Source organism: Terrapene carolina, unplaced genomic scaffold, assembly GCF_002925995.2.
Source record: "Terrapene carolina triunguis isolate 2854851 unplaced genomic scaffold, T_m_triunguis-2.0 Scaffold33, whole genome shotgun sequence".
NCBI lineage: Eukaryota > Metazoa > Chordata > Testudines > Emydidae > Terrapene > Terrapene triunguis.
In genome coordinates this window covers 1,551,433-1,573,301 of record NW_020664384.1, presented here as the reverse complement: position 1 = coordinate 1,573,301, position 21,869 = coordinate 1,551,433, and the positions used below count along the sequence as shown (strand labels likewise).

General features: G+C 43.0%; 1 protein-coding gene across 1 annotated transcript in view; it reads right to left on the bottom strand.

Annotated features, from left to right (window-relative positions):
• LOC112124778 (cysteine and tyrosine-rich protein 1) overlaps positions 1-21,063 on the bottom strand; it is a 70,347-nt gene extending 49,284 nt beyond the window's left edge. Inside the window, exons 1-2 of the mRNA XM_026652406.1 lie at positions 20,884-21,063; positions 16,893-16,995 (exon numbers count right to left, since the gene is read on the bottom strand). Of these exons, the coding sequence (XP_026508191.1) occupies positions 16,893-16,995; positions 20,884-20,950 (170 nt within the window). The 5' untranslated portion in view covers positions 20,951-21,063. The remainder of the gene's footprint in view (positions 1-16,892; positions 16,996-20,883) is intronic.
• Between the last annotated feature and the right edge of the window lie 806 nt (positions 21,064-21,869).

Below are 21,869 nucleotides of genomic sequence, written 5' to 3'. Positions count from 1 at the left end.
TAACTAGTTCCCTTAATTTCAGTTTGCCCTTTTGAAATCAAGAAATCATCGATGACTAGCATCTTATCTTTCCATTTAATTTAAACTGAATAAATTAATTATCACGTGATCCAAGGCTATTTCCTATGAAGCCCTCACTAAAATTACATAGCCTCTTGTTGATTCAGTAACAATTTCATGAAGAAAACTGTCATCTATCACATCCAGTATTAATATAATTTATTCTCTGATCTATATCTGTGAAGTTAAAATATCCCATTATGACACAATTCTCAAAAGTATTTCTCTAATAAGATTAAAGAGATCACTATCCACATCCGTGTCTGACCCTGGGGGACTATACAGGGGCGGCTCCAGGCACCAGCGCAGCAAGCGCGTGCCTGGGGCGGCAAGCCGCGGGGGGTGGTGTGCCGGTCGCTGTGAGGGCGGCAGTCAGGCGGCCTTCGGTGGCGTGCCTGCGGGGGGTCCGCCGGTCCCGCGGCTTCAGTGGAAATTCGGCAGCGGGTACACCGAAGGCACAGGACCGGCAGATGACCCGCAGAAACACCGCCAAATCCGCTTGACCAGCGGACAGCCCGCAGGCATGCCGCCGAAGGCCACCTGACTGCCGTGCTCGGGGCAGCAAAAAACATAGAGCCGCCGCCCCTGGGTCTATAGCAGACCCCTAACACTATCCCAAAAGGACCTCTTTCACAATCGTTCCCCCAATGCGATTTCAACTCAAATACATTCTCTTTTGTCCATACTATCACTTTGTATTTCTTTACAGTACATCTTTGATGTACAATGGTACCCCACCTCATTTACCTTTATTCTAACCTCTCCTAAACAGCACATACTATTCATTACCTATATTCCTGTGATGAATGTTATTCCACCATGTTTCTGTATTCCCTAAAATATCTGGTTTGACCTCCTGCACCAGTAGTTTCAGTTCCTCCATTTTATTGCCCAGACACCTTGCGTTCATGTACAAGTATTTCAGTTGTTTCTTTTGGACCTCACCCAGTTTTTTAGCTTGTGTTCCATTATTCCTGATTATATCTTGATTTAGCAGATTTTCCTCCTCCTGTGTATTGAAGCCAGACATGGAGGTTTCATGAGTCTCTCCCTGACTTCCCTCCTCATATCCTACCTTCTTAACAATCATGCCAGCCTCGATTCCAGAAGATTAATACCTCAGGTACTCAAGTGGAGTCCATCAGTCCATCAAAAAGAGAGTTCTTTCTGTGAATGCCTCCCAATGGTGAATCATCCTAAAACCTTCCTCATAGCACCCAAACATTGACACATCTGTTGATTTTCATTATCTTGACATGCCTTTGTTCTCCTTCTCTAGGAACCAGAAGTATTGAACTGAAAATCACCTGAGCTTCCACTTCTTCAAATGTCTGACCTATCTGAGCATAACTGTCCTTGATCCATTCACCTGGGAATCTAGTAGTATTATTTGTCCCAAAATGTAGCACAGTGGATTTTCCCACACTCTCATCAGGATCCTCTGAAGCCTCACATCCACATCTTGCATCCTTGCTCCTGGAAGACAGCACACTCTTCTGTTCTCTGGATCTGGTCTGATGACAGGCCTGTAGATTCATGAGTATGGCGTCCTCCCTCACGTAGACCTGTCTCTTCCTGGTGTTGGTATAAACATGTTTTATGCTCTCTCTTGCAGCATCCTGATCATCATCCTCATTTTAACTCAGGCTCCAGTCCCTGGCTATCTCTGTCACCTCTTCTGCAGGTACTGGCTTCTCTTTTCTTCTTTTTCACACCTCATCTTCTGCCTGTTTCTTCTCCTCATTCGCCAGTGCAGCAAACTGGTTACTCAACTTGATTTCATCACTACTAGCTGGTCTCTTCCTCCATCTTGTCCTCATGGTCACATTCATCCATGGATCACCCTCCTCTTCTGGCAGTCCATCCTCCAGGTCCTTTCGTTTGGCAGGTATCCGCAAATCTTGTGTAGTTTCTACCACCTCCTCGCCTGCATTATACCTTCAAATCCCTGTCTGAATTTCCTCATTGTCTCCAGCTGCATCTCCAATCCTTGGATCTTCTCTGCCACGAGCTCCACCAAGCAACATTTCCTGGATAAGTAGCTTCCATCAGCTATCCACTCAAGAATGATGTGCATCCCTTCTAGTGCTACCTCATGAGCCATCATTGGTTTCTCCTCCAAGACCTTATTCCTAGAAAAAAAAGACAGGAAAGGGGGGGGGGAACCACCAACTCCCTCACTCCCAAAATACCCATCTACTTATGAACTCCCACAGAAACGCCACCGTCAGCTGCTAACTTCAGTAGATCAGATTGAGGCTCTCAGTAACATGAAAAATCTGTTTTCAAAATAATCCCGAAGGTCATAGTTTAGGCATGAAGCAAACATATTAAGGCAGGTCAAGATTTTTAGGCACAGCCTTAGTAGCATCTCTTTAAAACATAACGCTTCTTCCCTCCCCGGGCAACCAAACCATATTTCACAGCTTTAAAAGTGTCACTAAGAAGATATTTGAAATATCTGTGGGGCTAGAGAACATTGCATGCTTCTACTCAAACTTATTTCATGGGGCTTATTTTTACTCTGTTCTTGACCTCAAACTGGAAAGATGTCCTGAAGCTATGGGTACATTGTCTCATGTTATATCTGGTGCCATTAGTGCAAAGGAATTTTCTGCCAATATTAAGCTATCAAAGATCACAGAATACAAAGATATTGTGTTTAATTAACATCTTTGGACAGTTATCAGAAATAGAAAAATGTAAATCACATCTGATTAAGAGGCTCATGTATTATTCACAGTTAACAGACATAATATAGCTATTTTAGTAGACAGTGTATGCAGAACGACTGAAAAGCAGAGCAATGGTCCAAGGAGAAAACAGAGTTTTTTGGAAAGGGGGGTAGAGGGGAGCAACCAAGTTGCTGAGACTATAAGTAGATCAGGAACTAAGTGTACCAAAATCAACAAAGAGAGACATTTTGCTCCCAAGCATGGTCCTCACTTCTAGGATTTGCCCAGGGGAAATTTCAATCACAGTAGGCAAAAGCCAAGATTTTCAGAAGTGACTGGTAATTTTGGATGCCTCCATTTTGAGGTGCCCAAATTGGCAACGTAATGAAGAGATCCTGATTTTCTGAATGCGTAGCACCTATCCTCGAACTCAGGTTCCATTCAGGTTTCTCAAGTCTGTCACACAAAAACTAAGCCTAGAATCACTAGGCTTACCTAGAATCTCTGGTTTTATTGTGCTTGGCTTTTCTAGAACAAAAAGAACATGACAAACCACAACTTTAATCTCAAGTGCTAGACTTTTTTTTAAATGTACGAACTGTAAAAGGTGCCACGTTAACATCCTTTGAGACTGAACTGTCATATTTGTCTCCAAAACAGGTACTGCACAGGCATCAGCATAGCAAGTTTCTCTGCATTATCTTGTTAGTAGGCCTTCATTCTGACAAGGAGGTACCACCTCTAGAGATGAAAGAGAAATGCATTCTCCATTCCTTTGTCTCTGTACTGAGCCAGCTGACAAGTGTGTCAAGTTGGTACTAGCTGTGGTGGGCTTTTGTGATATCAATAAAAGCTGGAATAAGACAATCAACATATCTCATATAAACCAACTGATATAGCAACATCAACAGCAAGCAATACATATGGTGATGATTGCTGGCCACTGCCACCTTGATCCACATTTGTAGAGGTGACTTAGATATTATGTAATCCATATCCACAGGAAAACCCAAGGCCCTCTGTTGGAGTATTATATGCAATATCCATTTATGGCTCCATTTAAATCTCATATGAAGATGCACATGCCGTCACATACTGAAAAATCTGCTGTAGTAGATATGCAGAAATAATATAGTCACAAAACTCTTTGCACACAGAGAAGATAATAATAATGTAATTAAAGAATGTATCATAATGAGTACACACAAGGAGGCTGAATTAAGGCTGCACAAGCAAACTAAATCTGGCACTTCCTAACTTCTGAGTGGGTGCCTTTGCAATGCTAACACTCTTTTAATGTAGATTTTTTTAAATGTAATATTATATAATATATATATATATATATATATATATATGCATGCAATTAATATTGTTTTCATAGATAGTCCCTGCAATGAAGGGTAAACAATGTTTAATTCATGTAACTAGTAAAGAGATCAGGGCCTCTGAACCCTAACATACCGCTAATAATCTCACAAGTTTGGCCTGGTCAGTCATGTTGCGTACTAGTCATTCAAGACCCCCAAGGAAAAGTAAGGCTCCTGCTTCTGTAGCAGAGTACTGGTGATTTAATAGGTGGCATTTTTTTCTTTTAGCCAGTAATAAATTAATATGGCACAATGATATTAAGAGGCAGATTAGTGATATTGGGGGGGTTCAGTTATGTATAATGAGACATAAAGGCATAGTTCTGATCATTTATGGTCACTAAAAATTCCACTTTTTGCAAGAGCAGGGGTGTAAGTCATATGCCCATAGGGAGTGCAGACAATAGTGGACATGTACGCACAACTTGGGAAGTCCAGTTGCTAAAAGCCTGCTATTATTTCAGGGTCATCAACAATCTTCACTACCCAAGGATGTACCACGCTAATAACTGAACTGCAACCATCCATCACCACCACTCCAGCAGTTGACTTGACAATGCCAAACTCATCAGACCCTGACCTGTAGCAGTTTGGGGTGACCAGCTCCCAGATTCATTCTGATAGTTTAAGACCAGAAACAACCATAGTTACCTGTGCTGATCAGCTTGCTACGCTGGCAAAAGAGGAAATGAAATTCAAAAGTTCGTGGGGCTTTTCCTGTCTACCTGGCCAGTGCATCTGAGTTGAGAGTGCTGTCCAGAATGGTCATAATGGAGCACTCTGGGATAGCTCCCGGAGGCCAATACCATCAAATTGCGTCCACACTACCCCAAATTCGACCCAGCAGGGTCGATTTCAGCGCTAATCCCCTAGTCGGGGAGGAGTACAGAAATAGATTTTAAGAGCCCTTTAAGTTGACAAAAATGGCTTCGTCGTGTGGATGGGCGCAGGGTTAAATCGATCTAATGCTGCTAAATTTGACCTAAACTTGTAATGTACACCAGGGCCTAGTGTCTGACCTCCTGCATAGCACATGCCATTACATTTCTCCCAGTTACCCCTGTATTGAGACCAATACCCTGTGTTTGGCTAACTTTCCTTGGTAGTTAGTTCCAGTGGTTAATCAGCCTCCCTGTTAAAAAATTCTGCTTATTTCTTATTTGAATTTCTCTGTCTTCAGCTTCTAGACATTGATTCTTGTTATGCCTTTCTCCACTAGATTAAAAAGCTCTTTAGTTCCTGGTATTTTCTCCCCACAAAGGTACTTAAACACTGTAATCCAGTCACCTCTCAATCTTCTTTTTAATAAACTAAAGAGATTGAGCTCCTTAAATCTCACTGTAAGGCATTTGGGGACAGAACAGAAAGAAGTAATTCTACAATTACCCCTTCAGAAGTGGCTCCTCCTGGGAGGACATAGCTCCAGGGAAAAGGGCTGTTGAGAGAAGGAGGCCCGCGATGTTAGAGAGGCAGCAGTAGACTTCTGGGGACAGTGAAGTGGCTGCAGAGCAGATGAAACGCAGTATTCACTTTGAAAGCACCTTTGCTGTTCCCAGCCCAGCTTCTACGGTGGACGATGGGTCTGTGTCAGGTTGCTGATCAGATGGCCAAAGATGTTGCTACCGCAGTTGCCGTCTGATCAACTAGAATGTGCACCCATGCAGCAGTCAGAGCAGAGGAGTCATGGTTATCACCACACCCTTTACTGGGGGAACCTTGCCTGCCCCTGTGTGTATTTGCATGAGCTGCTGTAGGAAAAGACTGACAGATATTGCAATATCTTTGGAGACCATGTTGTATTAAGTGTATGTATCATTGTAGGCCAGAGATGGTATGCAACTGGAGGGTTACCAAAGCTGCTCCAGGAACCAAAAAAAGTGTGGAGTGATTAAGGTGAATCACCTAGGTTGTAAACAACTCCAGAGAGAGATGGGGAGACTTACCTATAATGGTTCAAGCTGGGTTGTCCAGAGACTAACAGATAAAGAAAGAGCTTTTGATATAAAAAGGCTGGGTTTAAACTGGCTCAAAGCCTTCTTTGTGACCCAGCAGACAGACAGGACAGGACCTTCTGTCCATCGGGGGCCCTAATCCTTGCAGAGGGTTTTACAGGGCCCCAAAAGACTGATGGGTGACTCCTTGTACATTTAGTGTGTGTTTACATTTGTTTATTGTTTTTAATATGTTTTCTCTGTAACGCTTTTGTCTGAAGAATAAATGTGCTTGAGTAGAAAGAGTTGTGGGGTGACTTGTAACTGCCGGCAACACACTGTTCATACCCCATGGGGGGAGGGGAGGGGAGCAGAGCAGGCAAAGGAAGAGCAATGCACAGATAGCTCAGTGGTTTGAGCATTGGCCTGCTAAAGCCAGGGTTGTGAGTTCAATCCTTCAGGAGGCCATTTAAGGATTTGGGGCAAAAATCTATCTGGGGATTGTGCCTGCTTTGAGCAGGGGGTTGGACTAGATGACCTCCTGAGGTCTCTTCCAACCCTGATATTCTATGATTAGGCAGACTGGTTGGCTATGGATATCATAGGTAAGCACAGAGGTACTGCAAGCCTAAACCCCGGTCTGTGGGGAAAAAGATGAATGTATCCACCTGAGAGGGGTGATTGATGGGAGCCTAAAACCTTAAGAGGAGGACCAGAAGGGGGGGGGGTCAAACGTGCAGTTAACCTTGAAATTGCGACAGAGGCTGCCACAGCAGATCCCGGGGGGGAGATAACCCCAGGTGCCAATTAAAATTAGTCATATTGCAGGAAGACTGAACATTATAATTTTAAGAATTTAAGAGGGCAAACTGAAAGAATTAAACCTATTGTCAAGGGAGTTCTGGAAAACAATGCAGTAACTGCCAGGCCACTTAGATACCTGAATGCGTGCATTCAAAATTTACCAATAGACTAGATAGACGAGACAGAGATTTGAGGCAAAACAACCTGCAGGTTTTCCCAGGGAGAAAAAGCAAAACCACTGCAATAACAGCAGATATGGGGGAGGGGGGGAGGGGAGAAGAGACAGGACTGGCAAAAACCTGGCTGTAACAGAGGGAAAGGATTGATGTTGTAGGGATATTAAAGAAGGTACTAACAGTGATTCCCCCAAGTGACAGTGACCCCCTCATAATTTGTCCCACACACTTTTAATCCCACACACTTTAAAATCCAGTTTCACCAAGTACAAAAATCTCTTGGGTCTTCTGTTAAAACTTGTAAGCTATTGTCTGTAGAAACCATTGATTAGATCTATCCTGTGAAAGATACTTTACTACTATGTAAAACTTACAAACAAGTTAACTGACTTTGTTCTTGAAGTAATTGATACAATGTAAACAAACACTGTAAACTGTTAAGTGACTTTCACTTCATTCAAGGGCTCCTAGGACAGACCCCCACCCTTTGTGATTAAAGGGCCGGGAGTCTCAAATGAATTAGCACACACTCTGAAAGTGGTGGAGACAGTAAATTAAAATATGGTTAAGGTATGGAATGTATGCTGATGAATGCTTGATATACATGGATGGTTAGGGAGGTGCCAGCCTAGAAAGAAAGTATCCATCGGCAGAAGAATGTGTCAAGTGGATAACCAGAAACCCCCGGAGGGTAAACTGGAATCCACCCCATCACCTGGAAGGATGAGAAACACAAACTTTGGACAATGTGGAGCCACCAGGAATGTGCCACTTTGGACAGGAATGTGTGCCATCTGCTGATTAAGTCAGCAACAGCAGGATGAAACAGCTCCCATAAACTAACATAGGAATTAATTCCTATAAAAATGGACTCTAAAGACTGATGACTTTGAGTCTCTCTGCCAGCCTCCAGGAGCATCAGATGCATCTGACACAGACTCTGCTCCATCCTCATGACCAAGCTACCTGGCCAGTAACTTGGCATGAGCAACTTCTAGGCTGGTAACTATAACACCTATACAGAACTTGAATGAATGATTGTGTGAATGAATCTCTCTCCCTCTCTCTCTCTCTCTATATATATATATGTGTGTGTGTGTGTATAAGTAATAAGTAGTCAAACGACGTTGTTTACTTTTATCTTTTGCTTTATCATTATATTTACAATAAATGTGGCATCTTTGCCTTATCCCTCTTAATAAGATCCTGCTGGTTTTTATTTTATTGGTATAACAATGTCCAGTTTCAGAAGAGTTCAAAATTAGCTCAGAGAGTAGCATCCTGCAAAACTTGCAACTTCAGTCAATGATGGAGTCTTATGGAACAAAACCTGTGCTTGCATCCCTAGGAATGGGACAGTTTTGGATGATCAGATAATGCGAAAACCATGATAATGTGGTCATTACTAAGCAGAAAAGCAGCCCTCAGATTTGAAAACAATTATCATAGCTGTTTAGTCAGGGAGTGCCTAGACATTTTCACAGGCCAGAAGCCAGCAAGACTTTCTGCTGTCTCTAGACTACTTGAGAGAAGGGTATTCCAAACTATTTCCTTTGCTTGCTTTTGAAAGCAGTTTGGTGGTCCCTCTCATACTGGGCCAGATCTTCAGCTGGTGTATATTAGCAAAACTCCACTGACATGAACATTGATTTATACCAGCTGAGGACCTGGCTCTCTGAATCCTTTGAAACAGGCCAAGTTTTATGCCTAAATTTAAAAATAATAGGGTGATAAACACAGCAACAGCTATGACTGTCCTACTGGCAGTTTCCAGTGGGCTGTTAGTTCTAATTGTTAATCATTTGTTGCAAAAGACTATTTACGTAACAGTGTAATAAATCTGCTGATCTGTTTTCCTAATGCACGTGTCCTGTGTTTTTGTAGGTGTAGCAAATTCCTGGGCAAGAACAATAACATCTCATTATGAAATATCAACAACTGAAATGTATATCAAATTATCTGAATGAAACGAAGCCTAAGTGAAAGGCCTCAGCTGAGGCCTAGATTCTTTAGATTTAAACCTTGCTTCACCTTAAAGTACAATGAAAGACTTATAGAAAAATGTATTTCCAGCTTCCAAACAAAGCTGCTTCTCCTTCCTCACAACCCTTCCAAACCAGTCTGTGGACATGGTCCATTGCTGAGGGAAGTATATCTTGTATCTGTTGAAAAGATGGCAGAGCTGCCATTGTAATGTACCCTGCCTTAGGGCCCCAGTGAATTTCTGCCTGAGCCAGCAAGAATTCCTCCTAGTGGTGCGGGGGGTGCTGCAGCACCCTCTGGCTTGAAGTGGTTGTTATCATATACAGGGTTTACAGTTTGGTTCAATGGCTCTCAGCATCCCCACTATATAAACTGTTCCAGTGCCCCTGCCGGGATCCCAGCTCTGATGGCAGAGCCACCGCCAGCAGCAGCGCAGAAGTAAGTATGGCATGGTATGGTATTGTCATCCTTACTTCTGCACTGCTGCTGGCGGGGCGCTGCCTTCAGAGCTGGGCGCCCGGCCAACAGCAGCCACTCTCTGGCCGCCCAGCTCTGAAGGCAGCACAGAAATAAGTGTGGCAATACCACGACCCCCCTAAAATAACTTTGTGACCCTCCACAACTCCCTTTTGGATCAGGACCCCCAATTTGAGAAACGCTGGTCTCCCCCATAAAATCTGTATCGTATAGAGTCAAAACACACAAAAGACCAGATTTCACGGTCCATGATGTGTTTTTCATGGCTGTGAATTTGATAGGGCCCTATACATAGGTGCCCCAGTTAGGGTTGCCAACCCTCCAGGATTGTCCTGGAGTCTCCACGAATTAAAGATTATGTCATGTGAAGAAACCTCCAGGACTATGTCCAACCAAAACTGGCAACCCTACCACCAAAGTCCCATGTCTACTTTATAGAGCAGATTCTGGGCCTCTGTAGGAGGTAGAAAAGAGGCAGAAAAAAGGCAGAATTACCTCCCTTACGGAAAGAAGCAGTCTAGCAAAAACAAATTAACACTACACCTCTATCTCGATAGAACGCTGTCCTCGGGAGCCAAAAAAAAATCTTACCGCGCTATAGGTGAAACTGCGTTATATCGAACTTGCTTTGATCCGCCAGAGTGTGCAGCTCTGCCCCCCCGGAGCACTGCTTTACCGCGTTATATTCGAATTCGTGTTATATCAGGGTAGAGGTGTACTTTATAAATTGCTAAACCAAAATAATCTAAAACAAAGACCATTTATAAAAACTCACATGATTTATATGGCTAACTGACATTTTTTGTGAATAAAAAAATTATTGTCCCTCTAGTATTCTTAACATGAAATAAACTATATTAGAAGATAATGAAACTCTGTGGCTGCCGGATATAGATGTTAATTGCCAAAGGCCCCATTCTCCTTCCACAGAAGTCAATATCCAATATATTACTTGAAACATATTGTAGTCAAGTGCAACAGCATTAACAGTACACCTGCCATACAGCAATTTTGAAAGCATTATTGCAAAACTGACATTTTATTTCATTCCTGGAGATATGCATAGTCAAAGATTAAATTTTAGTCAATAAGATGATGTCTCCAAAAAAACGTGTAAGGATGTGAAATACTGCTTCTTGTGTTAGCAACATATGGTTTTATTGTTGTTATAAAACTGTAGAGAATGAAAGCCACAAATTTTCATTTTTGACTGATTTTATTCTCCTACTGTCCATTTGAATTAGATATTTCTCATGGTATACGTAAGCAGTCACAAGAAGAAGCAAATGAGAGCTAAATGGTGATTCTGTAGCCCTCTTTCAGAATTTCAGCTTATGTTAATGAGTCTTAGGAATTAGTACAAAGTACAGGGTAGGAGCCACATTGTTAACAAGAATCTTTCTATTTCTGGTCAGTCACAATACGCTTAATATTAAATGGCTCAAAGAGATGAGCGACATTATTAGATTGTTTCACTTCAGTCCCTCTTAGGTTAGGACTACACAGCATAATGTAGCACAGTGATACTCAAACTAAGGCTCACAAGCGGCTCTTTAATGTGTCTTCTGCTGCTCTTTGCAGCACATGAAATTAAAACACTGTGTGATTAACAACCAATCTAAGTTATTAACCAATCAGGATGCTTTCACTATGTTATTAACTAATTGTAGTTGATAAAATAATAATCCTTGGGGGCAGTCATTTGCTGTGAGAATAATATATATATGTATGTATAAAAATAGTAAATGAAACAATGAATTCACACTACTGTGGCTCTTTTGGGGTAACACTGACTGCTAATTTAGCTCCTGAACCACTGATCTAGTATATTGCAATTTAGGAGAAACATTTAGGCTTTAAGGCTATTAAGGCTTTTGACAGTGTACACAGACACAGCCTTTGGACCATTATTGCTTACTATGGAATACTAACAAAAATAATCAAAGGCATATATGAGAATGCTAACTGCACAGACAGAGATGGTGATAACATCACATAAAGGTCTGCTGAGACAACTGGAGTAAGGCAAAGGTGTATTATGCCCCACGGCTGTTTGCACTGGTCTTTGACGGCATCATGAGGAAAGTAACTGCAGAAGGCAACTGAGGTATTTTATGGACAAATGATAAAGTACAATTGAATGACTTTGTTTTTGCTGATGACACTGTCTTGCTCAGTTCGACGCCTCACTTAATGGAAGAAAAGACTCTGTTTTTGGTAGAAATAGCAAAACAAGTTGGTTTGTTTATCAACAAGAGAAAGATAAAATATATGGCTATCAATGTTCCAAAAATCAACCATGAAAGTAAATGGAGAAACACAAGAATAAATAAGTCACTTCATGTATCTAGGGAGTGAGATGTGCCATGATGGTGATACCATGCTAGATGCCAAGCAATGAATATCAAAATAGCAAGCGCTTTTCATAATTTTTAAAAGATTTGGAAAAGTAGAATGATCAGCACTGATACAAAAATACGAATTTTTAACACCAGCATCATGTTGGTCCTTGTTCATGGAGCAGAGTCATGGAAACATATAACAGCCATTGATCAGATGATCAATGTACTCCAAAATACATGCCTGTGGACAATTTTCAGAGTCCACTGGAAAAAGTTCATTATAGTATCAGAAATTCTAAGTAGAACACACCAACTTAAAGCATCATATGACAAGACGAAGACTATGGTCATATTTAGGGCACACTTTAAGGATGACAACACTACTTCCACGTCAAGTGATAACATGGACACCCTATGCAAAATGAAAGATAGGTTGATCTAGAGAAAAGTTACATAGAACAGAGAAAGAACCTAAATCCATCAACATGACACTCAGAAGCCAGAACAGACCAACACAAGTCCAAAACTAATGGTAAAAACTGACTTATGCACCTGATGGTGTGGGAGAAGAAAGAAAGAAAGAAAGAAAAGAAAGGAAATGGAATGTAGGGAGAATATTTAGTCTTGGCCCTCAACAGGGCTCTAAATGAATAGGAACAGATGGAAATAGCCTGTTGTCTCTCAAGAATGCAGCTTTTGCAGATTAGATGGTTTGAGAAAGATTATTTGCATTAGAGTAGCACCCAATATATATCTGAAGGGCTTTCAGATGATTGAGGCCTGAGGAGTGGAAGGCTGAATTTGATACTCATTCTGTCATGAGAGCACATAAAACTACTTCTAGTCCATTGAATTGACCTTTCCCATGTATTTCTGGCATCTTTATACTAACTCCCAACACTCCACCCAAAAGTCTTCAGACTCTACCCCCTTCACCTCATGATTCAAACCCCACCACGTCCACTCCCACAGGGGAATCCTCCTATTGGAAACCAGAATTAAACTCAGATGGAAAGTTTTATAAATCAGTCCTTTGGGCTTGCAATAGGGTGGCCCTTATGCTTCTGAAATGACAAAAGCACAAAATGGTAATTGCCAGAAAATTGACATTTTATAATCAAATGTGCTTCTAGTCATGTGAACTACCTGAATATTAAAATTAAGCCTCTTTTAATCAGCGTATTTCAAGCAGATTGTAAAAAGTTTTACAAAACAGATGCAAATGTATCTCTTAGACCAGTGGTTCCCAAACTTGTTCCGCCGCTTGTGCAGGGAAAGCCTCTGGCGGGCCGGGCCGGTTTGTTTACCTGCCGCATCCGCAGGTTCGGCCGATCACGGCTCCCAGTGGCCGTAGTTTGCTGCTCCAGGCCAATGGGAGCTGCTGGAAGCGGCGCGGGCTGAGAGACATACTGGCCGCCACTTCCAGCAGCCCCCATTGGCCTAGAGCAGCGAACCGCAGCCACTGGGAGCCACGATCGGCCAAACCTGCAGACGCAGCAGGTAAACAAACCGGCCCGGCCCGCCAGGGGGCTTACCCTGCACAAGCCGCGGAACAAGTTTGGGAACCACTGTCTTAGACAACTGTTGCTGAGCATTTTAGATTTATCATGAATTCTGAATTTCATTATTTTATATTGATTGTGAAGTACATAAACCCAGTCTCTGCCCATACTCCTAGTTTATCCAGGACATTCTGAATGTTCCTGCACTTTTCCTTCATATCAACTGTCCACACAAAACCATGAATCAACTTAATGTACATTTCTTATTCCAGGTCACTGATATCTGAAATGAACAAAATCCCTGTTCATCACAACCCTTGTTGAACTCAGTCAGGCACCTTCCTCATTTACATACTGTTTTCAGTCAGAAGTACCCTTTGCTTGATATCACGTATCTTACTGCATATGCCATACTTTCTGCCACTACATATTCTTCTTTTTTCCAGTTCTGCAGCTTGGAGTATGCACAAAAATTTTATATTGAACATGTTGTCTGCCTTTTTTCCTTCCATTCTTTCTGTCCCTCTTCCTTCCTTCCTGCCACAAACCACAGCCCCCAGACTGTAACAAAAGTATTTTCCCCTGAAGTTCACGTAACACCTGTCAATTCAATAGTCATCAGACTGCTACTTTCTCACCATTTCTTTTGGATTTGTTCAGCCTCCTCTTTTGCAAATCTCAGCTGACTATCTTTAATGAAATCACAGAGTTCTAAAGTTGTTATTTGCCCTGCCTTCCATTTGGTTTTTGGTATCACTGGAGTGATGTGTTGTATTTTTCAGTCCAAGCAGGACTCAAAATAATCAGTCTGAAAATGTTTACCAAAGGACTTCATAAACTTCGCAACAAAATGCATCCCTTAAACTGCCCCTACAAACAAAGGAGCCTGGACTGACAGCTATGCCGAGCTGGCTTTTAGGTTTGTAAAGCCTGCAGTGCCCCTTCTCACTAATTCTGAAGCCTTGAACATCAGTGACAATCTCAGCTTTCGTTTTCTTGTCTACTTTTTAAGTAGACATTTCCACCTCTTCCTTTTGTGAAAATATCCCTGAGAATATAAACTGATCACTAGGGTTGAACCTTTGCCAGTGACTTTCCTAGATACCCAAGGAATTCATTACCCAGGACTGGTCTATGGGGCACAAACTCACACTCTCAAGTTCCTCGGTTTTTTGGAGGACCTAGGTCTGGTCAAATGACAGTCGTCAAAAAATTATTTGTCTTATTTCACACCATTTTGTAACTAAGTTATTCAATATTTTGCCCCATTATTCACCCAGCTCTGGGAAGATGCCAGACCCACTGAGAGCTGTGAGTGCGACTGAGGCTGGGTGCTACTTAAGCTGCTAGTGATGGCATAGAATTTACTAATGCAATGTCCCCTTGCAACTGAGACAGCTCCATTGTTAAGCACTCAGCATGGCCTGTGGCTACAAAGAGGGGCAGCTCAATAAATTAAGAGACTGACTGGTGTAATGGACTGTAGAAACTTCACCATTCTAACCCTGGCTGTGACACTAACTAGTTCCCTGTCTGGGCTCAGTCAAGTCACTTAATCTTTCTAGCTTAAACTCCCCTTCTCTGTTGGCATTTATACTGGTCTCATCAGCACTGGTATCTTAGCATTTGTAAAAATTGGAATAACGTACATGCCTCCTTCACAGAAATGCTGTGACGATTAGTGTTTGCAATGTTCTATCAAGCGGTAAAATTCATCCAAATGCACACAAAACCCTCCACCAGCCCAGCAACTCCCAGGTCTCAGACTTATTTAGATAACTGTCCATTGCAAAACTGTTTATTACATATACTGGAAACGATGCATAAACACCAAGGAAAGCAGGTCGTCTCTACTTCTCCTGCAGCTGAAGGCGCTGTGACCTGAAGACTTCCTCCTATCCCTGCCCTTTATATAAAATGGGTCAGTTTAACCTTGCGGGATGCTAAGGAATCATTTTGTTGACCCTCCCCAAATCCCTGTGCTGAGCACTATTATCAGGAAGGACAGAATTGATTAGGTTTGTGGGGCAGTGGGAGATTAAATTGTTTTTCGGGCCCACCCAACGATGACAAGGTTGTCTCTGAGGTATCATAGCCCTTGCTAACATTCCCACCACTCTATGCAAGACATACATGCTGGGATAGGGATCTCAGAAACAACCACCTCTCTCTCTCTGTTAACAAATGAGGAAACATCCTTAGAATAAGTTTTCATTACATAGAAAAGAAAATTAAATTGGAACATTTTATCCCCTGGGTGGAAGCAAGAATCTATTTTAATTCTCAGACAATACCAGGAAATCTTGAATACGTGCTCTCCTATTTCCAGAGGAATGCTAGATTCTGACACGCTATTGTTAGGTTATTTACTTTTGTCTAAAAAGTTTCTAATTTGGTGCAAAGGCCTTGGATAAATTAAGATATCATCAATATGTCTGCTCCTTCAAAAGCATGATGAAGTATGCTGAATGGAACACTGATATACTCCCAATGTTCTAGGACCAAAACAGAAGGGACATACTGGCCGCTGCTTCCAGCAGCTCCCATTGGCCTGGAGCAGCGAACCGCGGCCAGTGAGAGCCACGATCGGCCGAACCTGCGGACGCGGCAGGTAAACAAACCGGCCTGGCCTGCCAGGGGCTTTCCCTAAACAAGCGGCGTCCCCAGTTTGGGAAACACTCTTTTAAAGGCATGATATACGTCTCTTTGCTACTCTGGTTTTGATCAAGAATATGTAACAAATAATTTATCCCAGAATACCATTGTATGTTTTAATGTTTGCTTTGTTCTCATGCACATGTGGAACACTTACTGGCTATCACTACATTTAGACACTGAACCTACAATTAGACTTAGTGCACACCTTAGTGTGCATTTAGTACACCTACAAGAAACCTTACTGATTTCAAACAAGGCTGCACTTCGAGACAAAGATCTGCATTAGCGGATTTAATTACAGGATTGGGATCTGTTTCTATATATGCATGTTGAATGGAGAATTTAACCCTTGCATTTCTTTTGGTATGGGAATATCCTTGTTTCCCCTCTATCAGCAGCCACTGTTTTTACACATACCACAATGTGCAAGGCCTTACAATGTGCAACACACACTAGAATGTGAAAGGACCAGCAGACCCTAATCTGAAATGTTTACAATAAATTCTAACTAAAGACAAAACACAATTTTTCAAAAGCACAAATGACATACGCTCAAAAAACAAAACAAAACAGGAAGATCAAATTTACAATAATCTAGTCCACTTATCTAATGCCTTTGTTCTGGCCTGTTCTCAGCTTGAATAAATCAGTGTAGCTCCAATGATCACAAAGAATTTATGTTAATTTACACAAGCTGATGATCTAGCCAAATCTACTGACATGAATACATACTTTAAAAGTATACAACACTTGGATTTCATGGGACCATTAAGGGTTTTTATTCTGGAAATATTTATGATGTTATTAGCAGGAAACAATCTTGAAATGTTTATTGTCGAACAGTTTTCAGTCATCTAACTTTACAGCAAGTCATGAATACGGGGCATCAATTTTCTCAAGAAAGTGACAATACTTACGAAAGGACATTCCCAATATAGGCATAATACGAGCAGCAGTAGGGGGTAGTCCCATCACAGCAGTAAGCTTTGCAGTCATTGTCACACTGTGCAAGACAATCTTCTGCAGAATAAAAATAACAATGCAGTCTCAATAGTAAAAAACTATATAGCACAGCTTTAAAGAAGATGCATTTTTAGCAGCTTTTTGCATTGAATCGGTCACTGATAGGACTTCATTTGAGGTTTGATCTGACTCTGTAATCCGAACTCTAGCAGAATTCCAACTGGCTTGAAGAGTACATCTTCAGGTGTCACTGTATATCTGTATTTTGCAGTTTGGCTATATGGGCTCTCTCCCTCTGTTTTTTAAAAAAGAATTTCAAATTTGCAACAGTACAGATTATCTTTTTATATTTTAACAATAAATACAAAGAAATATCTAGGGAAAGATTCTGGTTCACTGAGTTGTATGCTGGGACAAGCAGAGAGTGAGTTGATTATAGGTCCTTGATTCCCGGTCTAATCCCCAGCCCTAGGTGTAAGCTAGAGCAGCCTGGGGGCTGCTTTGAGCTGGGCCAGCTGGCAATGGTCCTTAAGGCACCATCTGCTAGCTAAGAACAACTGAAACACAGTGCACTTTGACTCTTCCCCCACTAACCCCGTCTCCAATTCATCTTCTGTATTAGCAGCTGCAAGCAGGGTAGTGTAGAACACCTTTGTGCCAGGGGCACTCCTAGCTAGAAGGATACAACCACTTTTGCCCCCACCCCTCCTCGTCTTTTAATGCGTCATTTTCTGAGAATGACAGAATAATCAAACTGTACAAAGAAATAAAATCAAAAGGTTAGCAAACAAAGAATAAATATCCATATATTGAAGAAAGAGAAAAGTTTTTCACTAGCAGTGGTTTTGTTGTTGTTTTTAAAGAAACAAACCAGTTCCTCCTAAGTAAAAGCCCCAACTCAAAGTTCAGGTTCTCCTCTGAAAAAGTAGCTCGGTAAAACTGTTATTGCCAGGTTCCATGTTTATTGCATCTCACTGATTTCCAGTGCAATTTTGTTAAGTTTACATATCAAGATTTTTTCTAACTGTCATAAACCCAACTTGGGCTCTGAGAGTCTGTTTGGGGTCTTTCCATCTTGTAGGTCATTAACCCCAGTAATAAAGATTCAACAAGCCAAATTAATTCCTTAGTTAAACAGATGCAGCCCCATTGAGGGCTTAATTGGAAGAAAATACATTTCCACAAGTGCAATTGAGGGTTTAATTTGGAGACTTTTGCCCCTTTGCAACTACAAATTAAGCTTTTGTTGACATTTCTGCATTAGTTTTCAGTGGGGCTTCTCGTGTCAGTAAGGTCAGGCCCCATATGCTTCAGAGCCTTGCTTCCTCATAATAATCAACATAGCAAAGGAAGTGGAAGAATCATGCAACGTTCATTTACATGGCTACAGCAATCACTGCCTCCTGGTTTTACTGGTGCTGGGTCACCTAGCTCATAAGAAGGGATTTAAAAACTTGCAGTGCTCATTTAGGGGGAGTGAGTGAGCAAGCTAGTTAATTTCTGGTAGCATTAGAGAGACTTAAAATGGGCATGATTATCTTTTTGAGAGAATCCCAGAGAAATGTCCTGTACACATGCTTATCATTCAAGGAATGTAGATGATCAATTATTTGATCAAACAACACAAATGAAACAAATCATCAATTTAAATTATCAACAATAATGAAACTTCTCCAAAAGTGGCAAAAGTTATCAGCCAACACACAAGATATTCTTATGTGAAAGAATAGTGCTATGCTTAATTGTTAAGTGTACAAACCACAGAATCTTGGTAGCTTCTGACTGATTATTGTACTGTCAATTTTAAAGTTACTGAGTCAGGAAAGCACTTAAGCATGTGCTTAACTTTATCCATGTCCTTAAATCCCAAAGAGTGCTGTCCTGAATAGGGATTCTTTCCTGATTTGAGGCCTTTTCTAATGAGGGCAATATGAGGTAAATTAGTCCCCTTGGGCTAAATTCAGACCCACTGTAAGTGGCAGCTACTCCACTGTAATCAAGGGATTTGTATAGCCCTTTTTTTTATTTTTTATTTTTTTTAAAGTCTCCCACCATTGCCGCGCCTCCTCCCTGTATGGTAGTGGTGGGACATTCTGGCTGCCGCTTCCCGCAGCTCCCATTGGCCAGGAATGGCAAACCGCAGCCACCAGGAGCTGCGAGCAGCCGTGCAAATGTAAACAAAATGTCTGGCGGCCCACCAGCAGATTACCCCGAAGGGCCAGAGATTGCCCACCTCTGCTGTATGGTAATGGCAGACACGGGACCAGTTTTCTTGTTTTGTTTTTTAAAACCTACCATGTCGTGTACACCTCCTCCTCTGTATAAATTTACATGGTAGGGTGGTAAAAATGCTGTCACCTGTCTGCACTAGCACCGCCAATGTGCTTCCATTTGTGGTAGTGCAACTGTTGAAGGACTGCAAAAGAGACTCATACAGATACAACCATGGAGCTACAGATGCTTACACCTGGTTTGAATTTGGACCAAACACAGACAGCAATTTGCTGAGATTCCAGGTTTTATTTAATTGCAATTAATATTAAAAGGTTAAATGCACATACACTTCAGTCTACACTACAAATAGCTCATTGACTATCTACTGTAATAAAATTAGAGAGAAATAGGATAAAAGGAATAATCACATTGTCCACTTAGGTAGGCAGAGCCTGGGTAATGGATATTAGAAGTGCTTAATTGAAACTCAAACTTTTAGTCCAGGGACTGACCTTGCTCCCATTAAAGTCAGTAGGAGCTTTACCATACATTTCAGTAAGAGCAGAACTAGGAAGAGAAAGTAAAATATTGATTTGCTCTGCTGGAGTGTGACTATCAGAAGTAGAGGCCCACTTCTGCTGCCGATTTAAGTAGGTGCAGGATAGGGTCCTAAATTTTATTAAAGTTAATGTTTAAAATTAAATATACACAAGTTAAGAGGGAAGGTACTGTACATCTGGGGTCAGGCTTGATTTATAAGGGATTACAGGTATCGGTTGCAAGGGTGAAGAGATACATGCATAGATGGGGGAGTATGAGTTTTTAAAGTGTCAGTGGATGAGTGGGCTCAGGCACACCAAAACAGTATCAGTGTAGCCAATGAGTACGTGGCTGGGGTGCATCCCTTGGCTCAGCAGGGAAGGAAGTGAGTTGTTTCCCTACAACACGAGCATGTTGCATAGTGGAGAATGTTTGGAGCTTCTTTTTATTAATTTGGTTTAGTTGAATTAGTTTTAAAGATAATTAAATGTGATTGTTATCAATTTAAAAATCAACATAGTAAAGACAAATGTAATTGTTCTCAGGAGCAGATGATAGAGCTAGGAGAAATGTGCCCCTACTTTATTTACTCTAATTACCGGCAATTTTAAACCAAATCCTAGCACCTGATGTGGAATACACAGGGTTTTCCGCCGCAGGTAATCCGCTGAAAACTGCTCATCCTGGCGCGAAAGAAAAGCTTCCTGGATTCGGAGTCGGTTAGTAAACCTGGGTTAAGCGATTCCACAGTCGCCGCAGCACGTTTGCCAAGCCTCTTTCTTCTTCTGAAAAGGGCTGGTCCGAGTCCCAGTCGGCGGGGTGCCGGCCTGTGTGTGAGGCAGACGGCCCTGCTTACTGAAACCCCTCCGGGGACGGAGCCAGGTACTTGCCAACTTCCAAGAGGGGAATCCCGCTGAAGCGCCCCAGGCGCCGTGAACTCCCCCGTGGCCCTCCGCCTCGGCACCCTGCTGTTCCGCGGGCTTTTGCCGGAGACTGACAAGCCTTAGCACGTGGGCGGCAGGGGGAGAGCAGAGCAGCTGCTGCAGGATGTAGGCTGTACAGCCCCGGCCTGCCCACGGGTCATCTCCGAACCGCGCTGCCCCGCTCACCCAGCCCGTCTCTGCCCCCGCCCCGTGCTCCCTGGCACCCCCCCAGCAAGCGGCACCTCCGCCCCGCGCCCTCCCCACTGACCTGCGAAGACAAAGAGCAGCGCCAGCTTGGGAAGCAAGTCTCCTTGGCCGCGCCGCTGTGTGTCCATCCATGCAAGCGGGCTGCGGACGGACAGCGGGACTGCTCCTCCGCCGCTGCGGGGCAGGGATGGGAGTGGGGGCAGGGCACAGCGCCCGGCCCCGCGGGAAAGCAAAGGGCGCACCCGGGCGTGGGGGGACTGAGCTGCCGCGTGCGCCCGCCCATCAGCTGGGCGCTGCCCTGCTCTGCGGAGCGCTGCTGCCGCTGCCCGGGACTCTCCCGCCCCCTTTGTCTCGCTGCTGCCTCTCGGGGCTCACGTTTCAGCTCGGTGGGTGGCACTGACGCGTGTACAGAGGCAGCGTGTCTGCCCCCGGCCCTTCCACGCCCGACGTGTTGCTGTGGGGGCCGTTCACACACACACGCGAGCCAGTGGTTTTAGGAGCCGAGCTTCGCAAAACCCCCTGCGAAGTTACGGCACTGACACGATATACCAAGCCGCTGTAATTGCTGATGTGTGTGCGAGGGCAGCGGGGAGCCGCTGAGAGCACAGAACAAGCCAGGCAGCGGAGCCAGTTGCATCCCCCTGGAGCATCCCTTTCTCCCACTAGGTGGGGGAAAACAGCTGGATGACTGTGAGCCTTTCCTCCTGGGCTGCTCCTCATATAACTGTTCAGCTGGTGCCACGATAGCTTGGTGGGGTTCATATCGCGCGCTCTGAAAGCAGCAGTTATACATTAGCTGGAACACGCAGCACAACCCCAACGTAGCAGTGTGCTAGGCTGTGACTTGATAGAAATCACACGCCTGATATGACAACAGATGCACCTGTCCCTTGAAGGAAGTCCAAGCACAGTTTATCCCCAGCATCTCACTACATGTAGCAGAAGCTGTGTGCTTTGGGTCAATGGTGAGGACAATTTTTGAAACTTAACAAATTACTATGCCCCCTCCCCGAGTGTGCGGTCGCCGCTCCACTTCTCCCGCCTCCC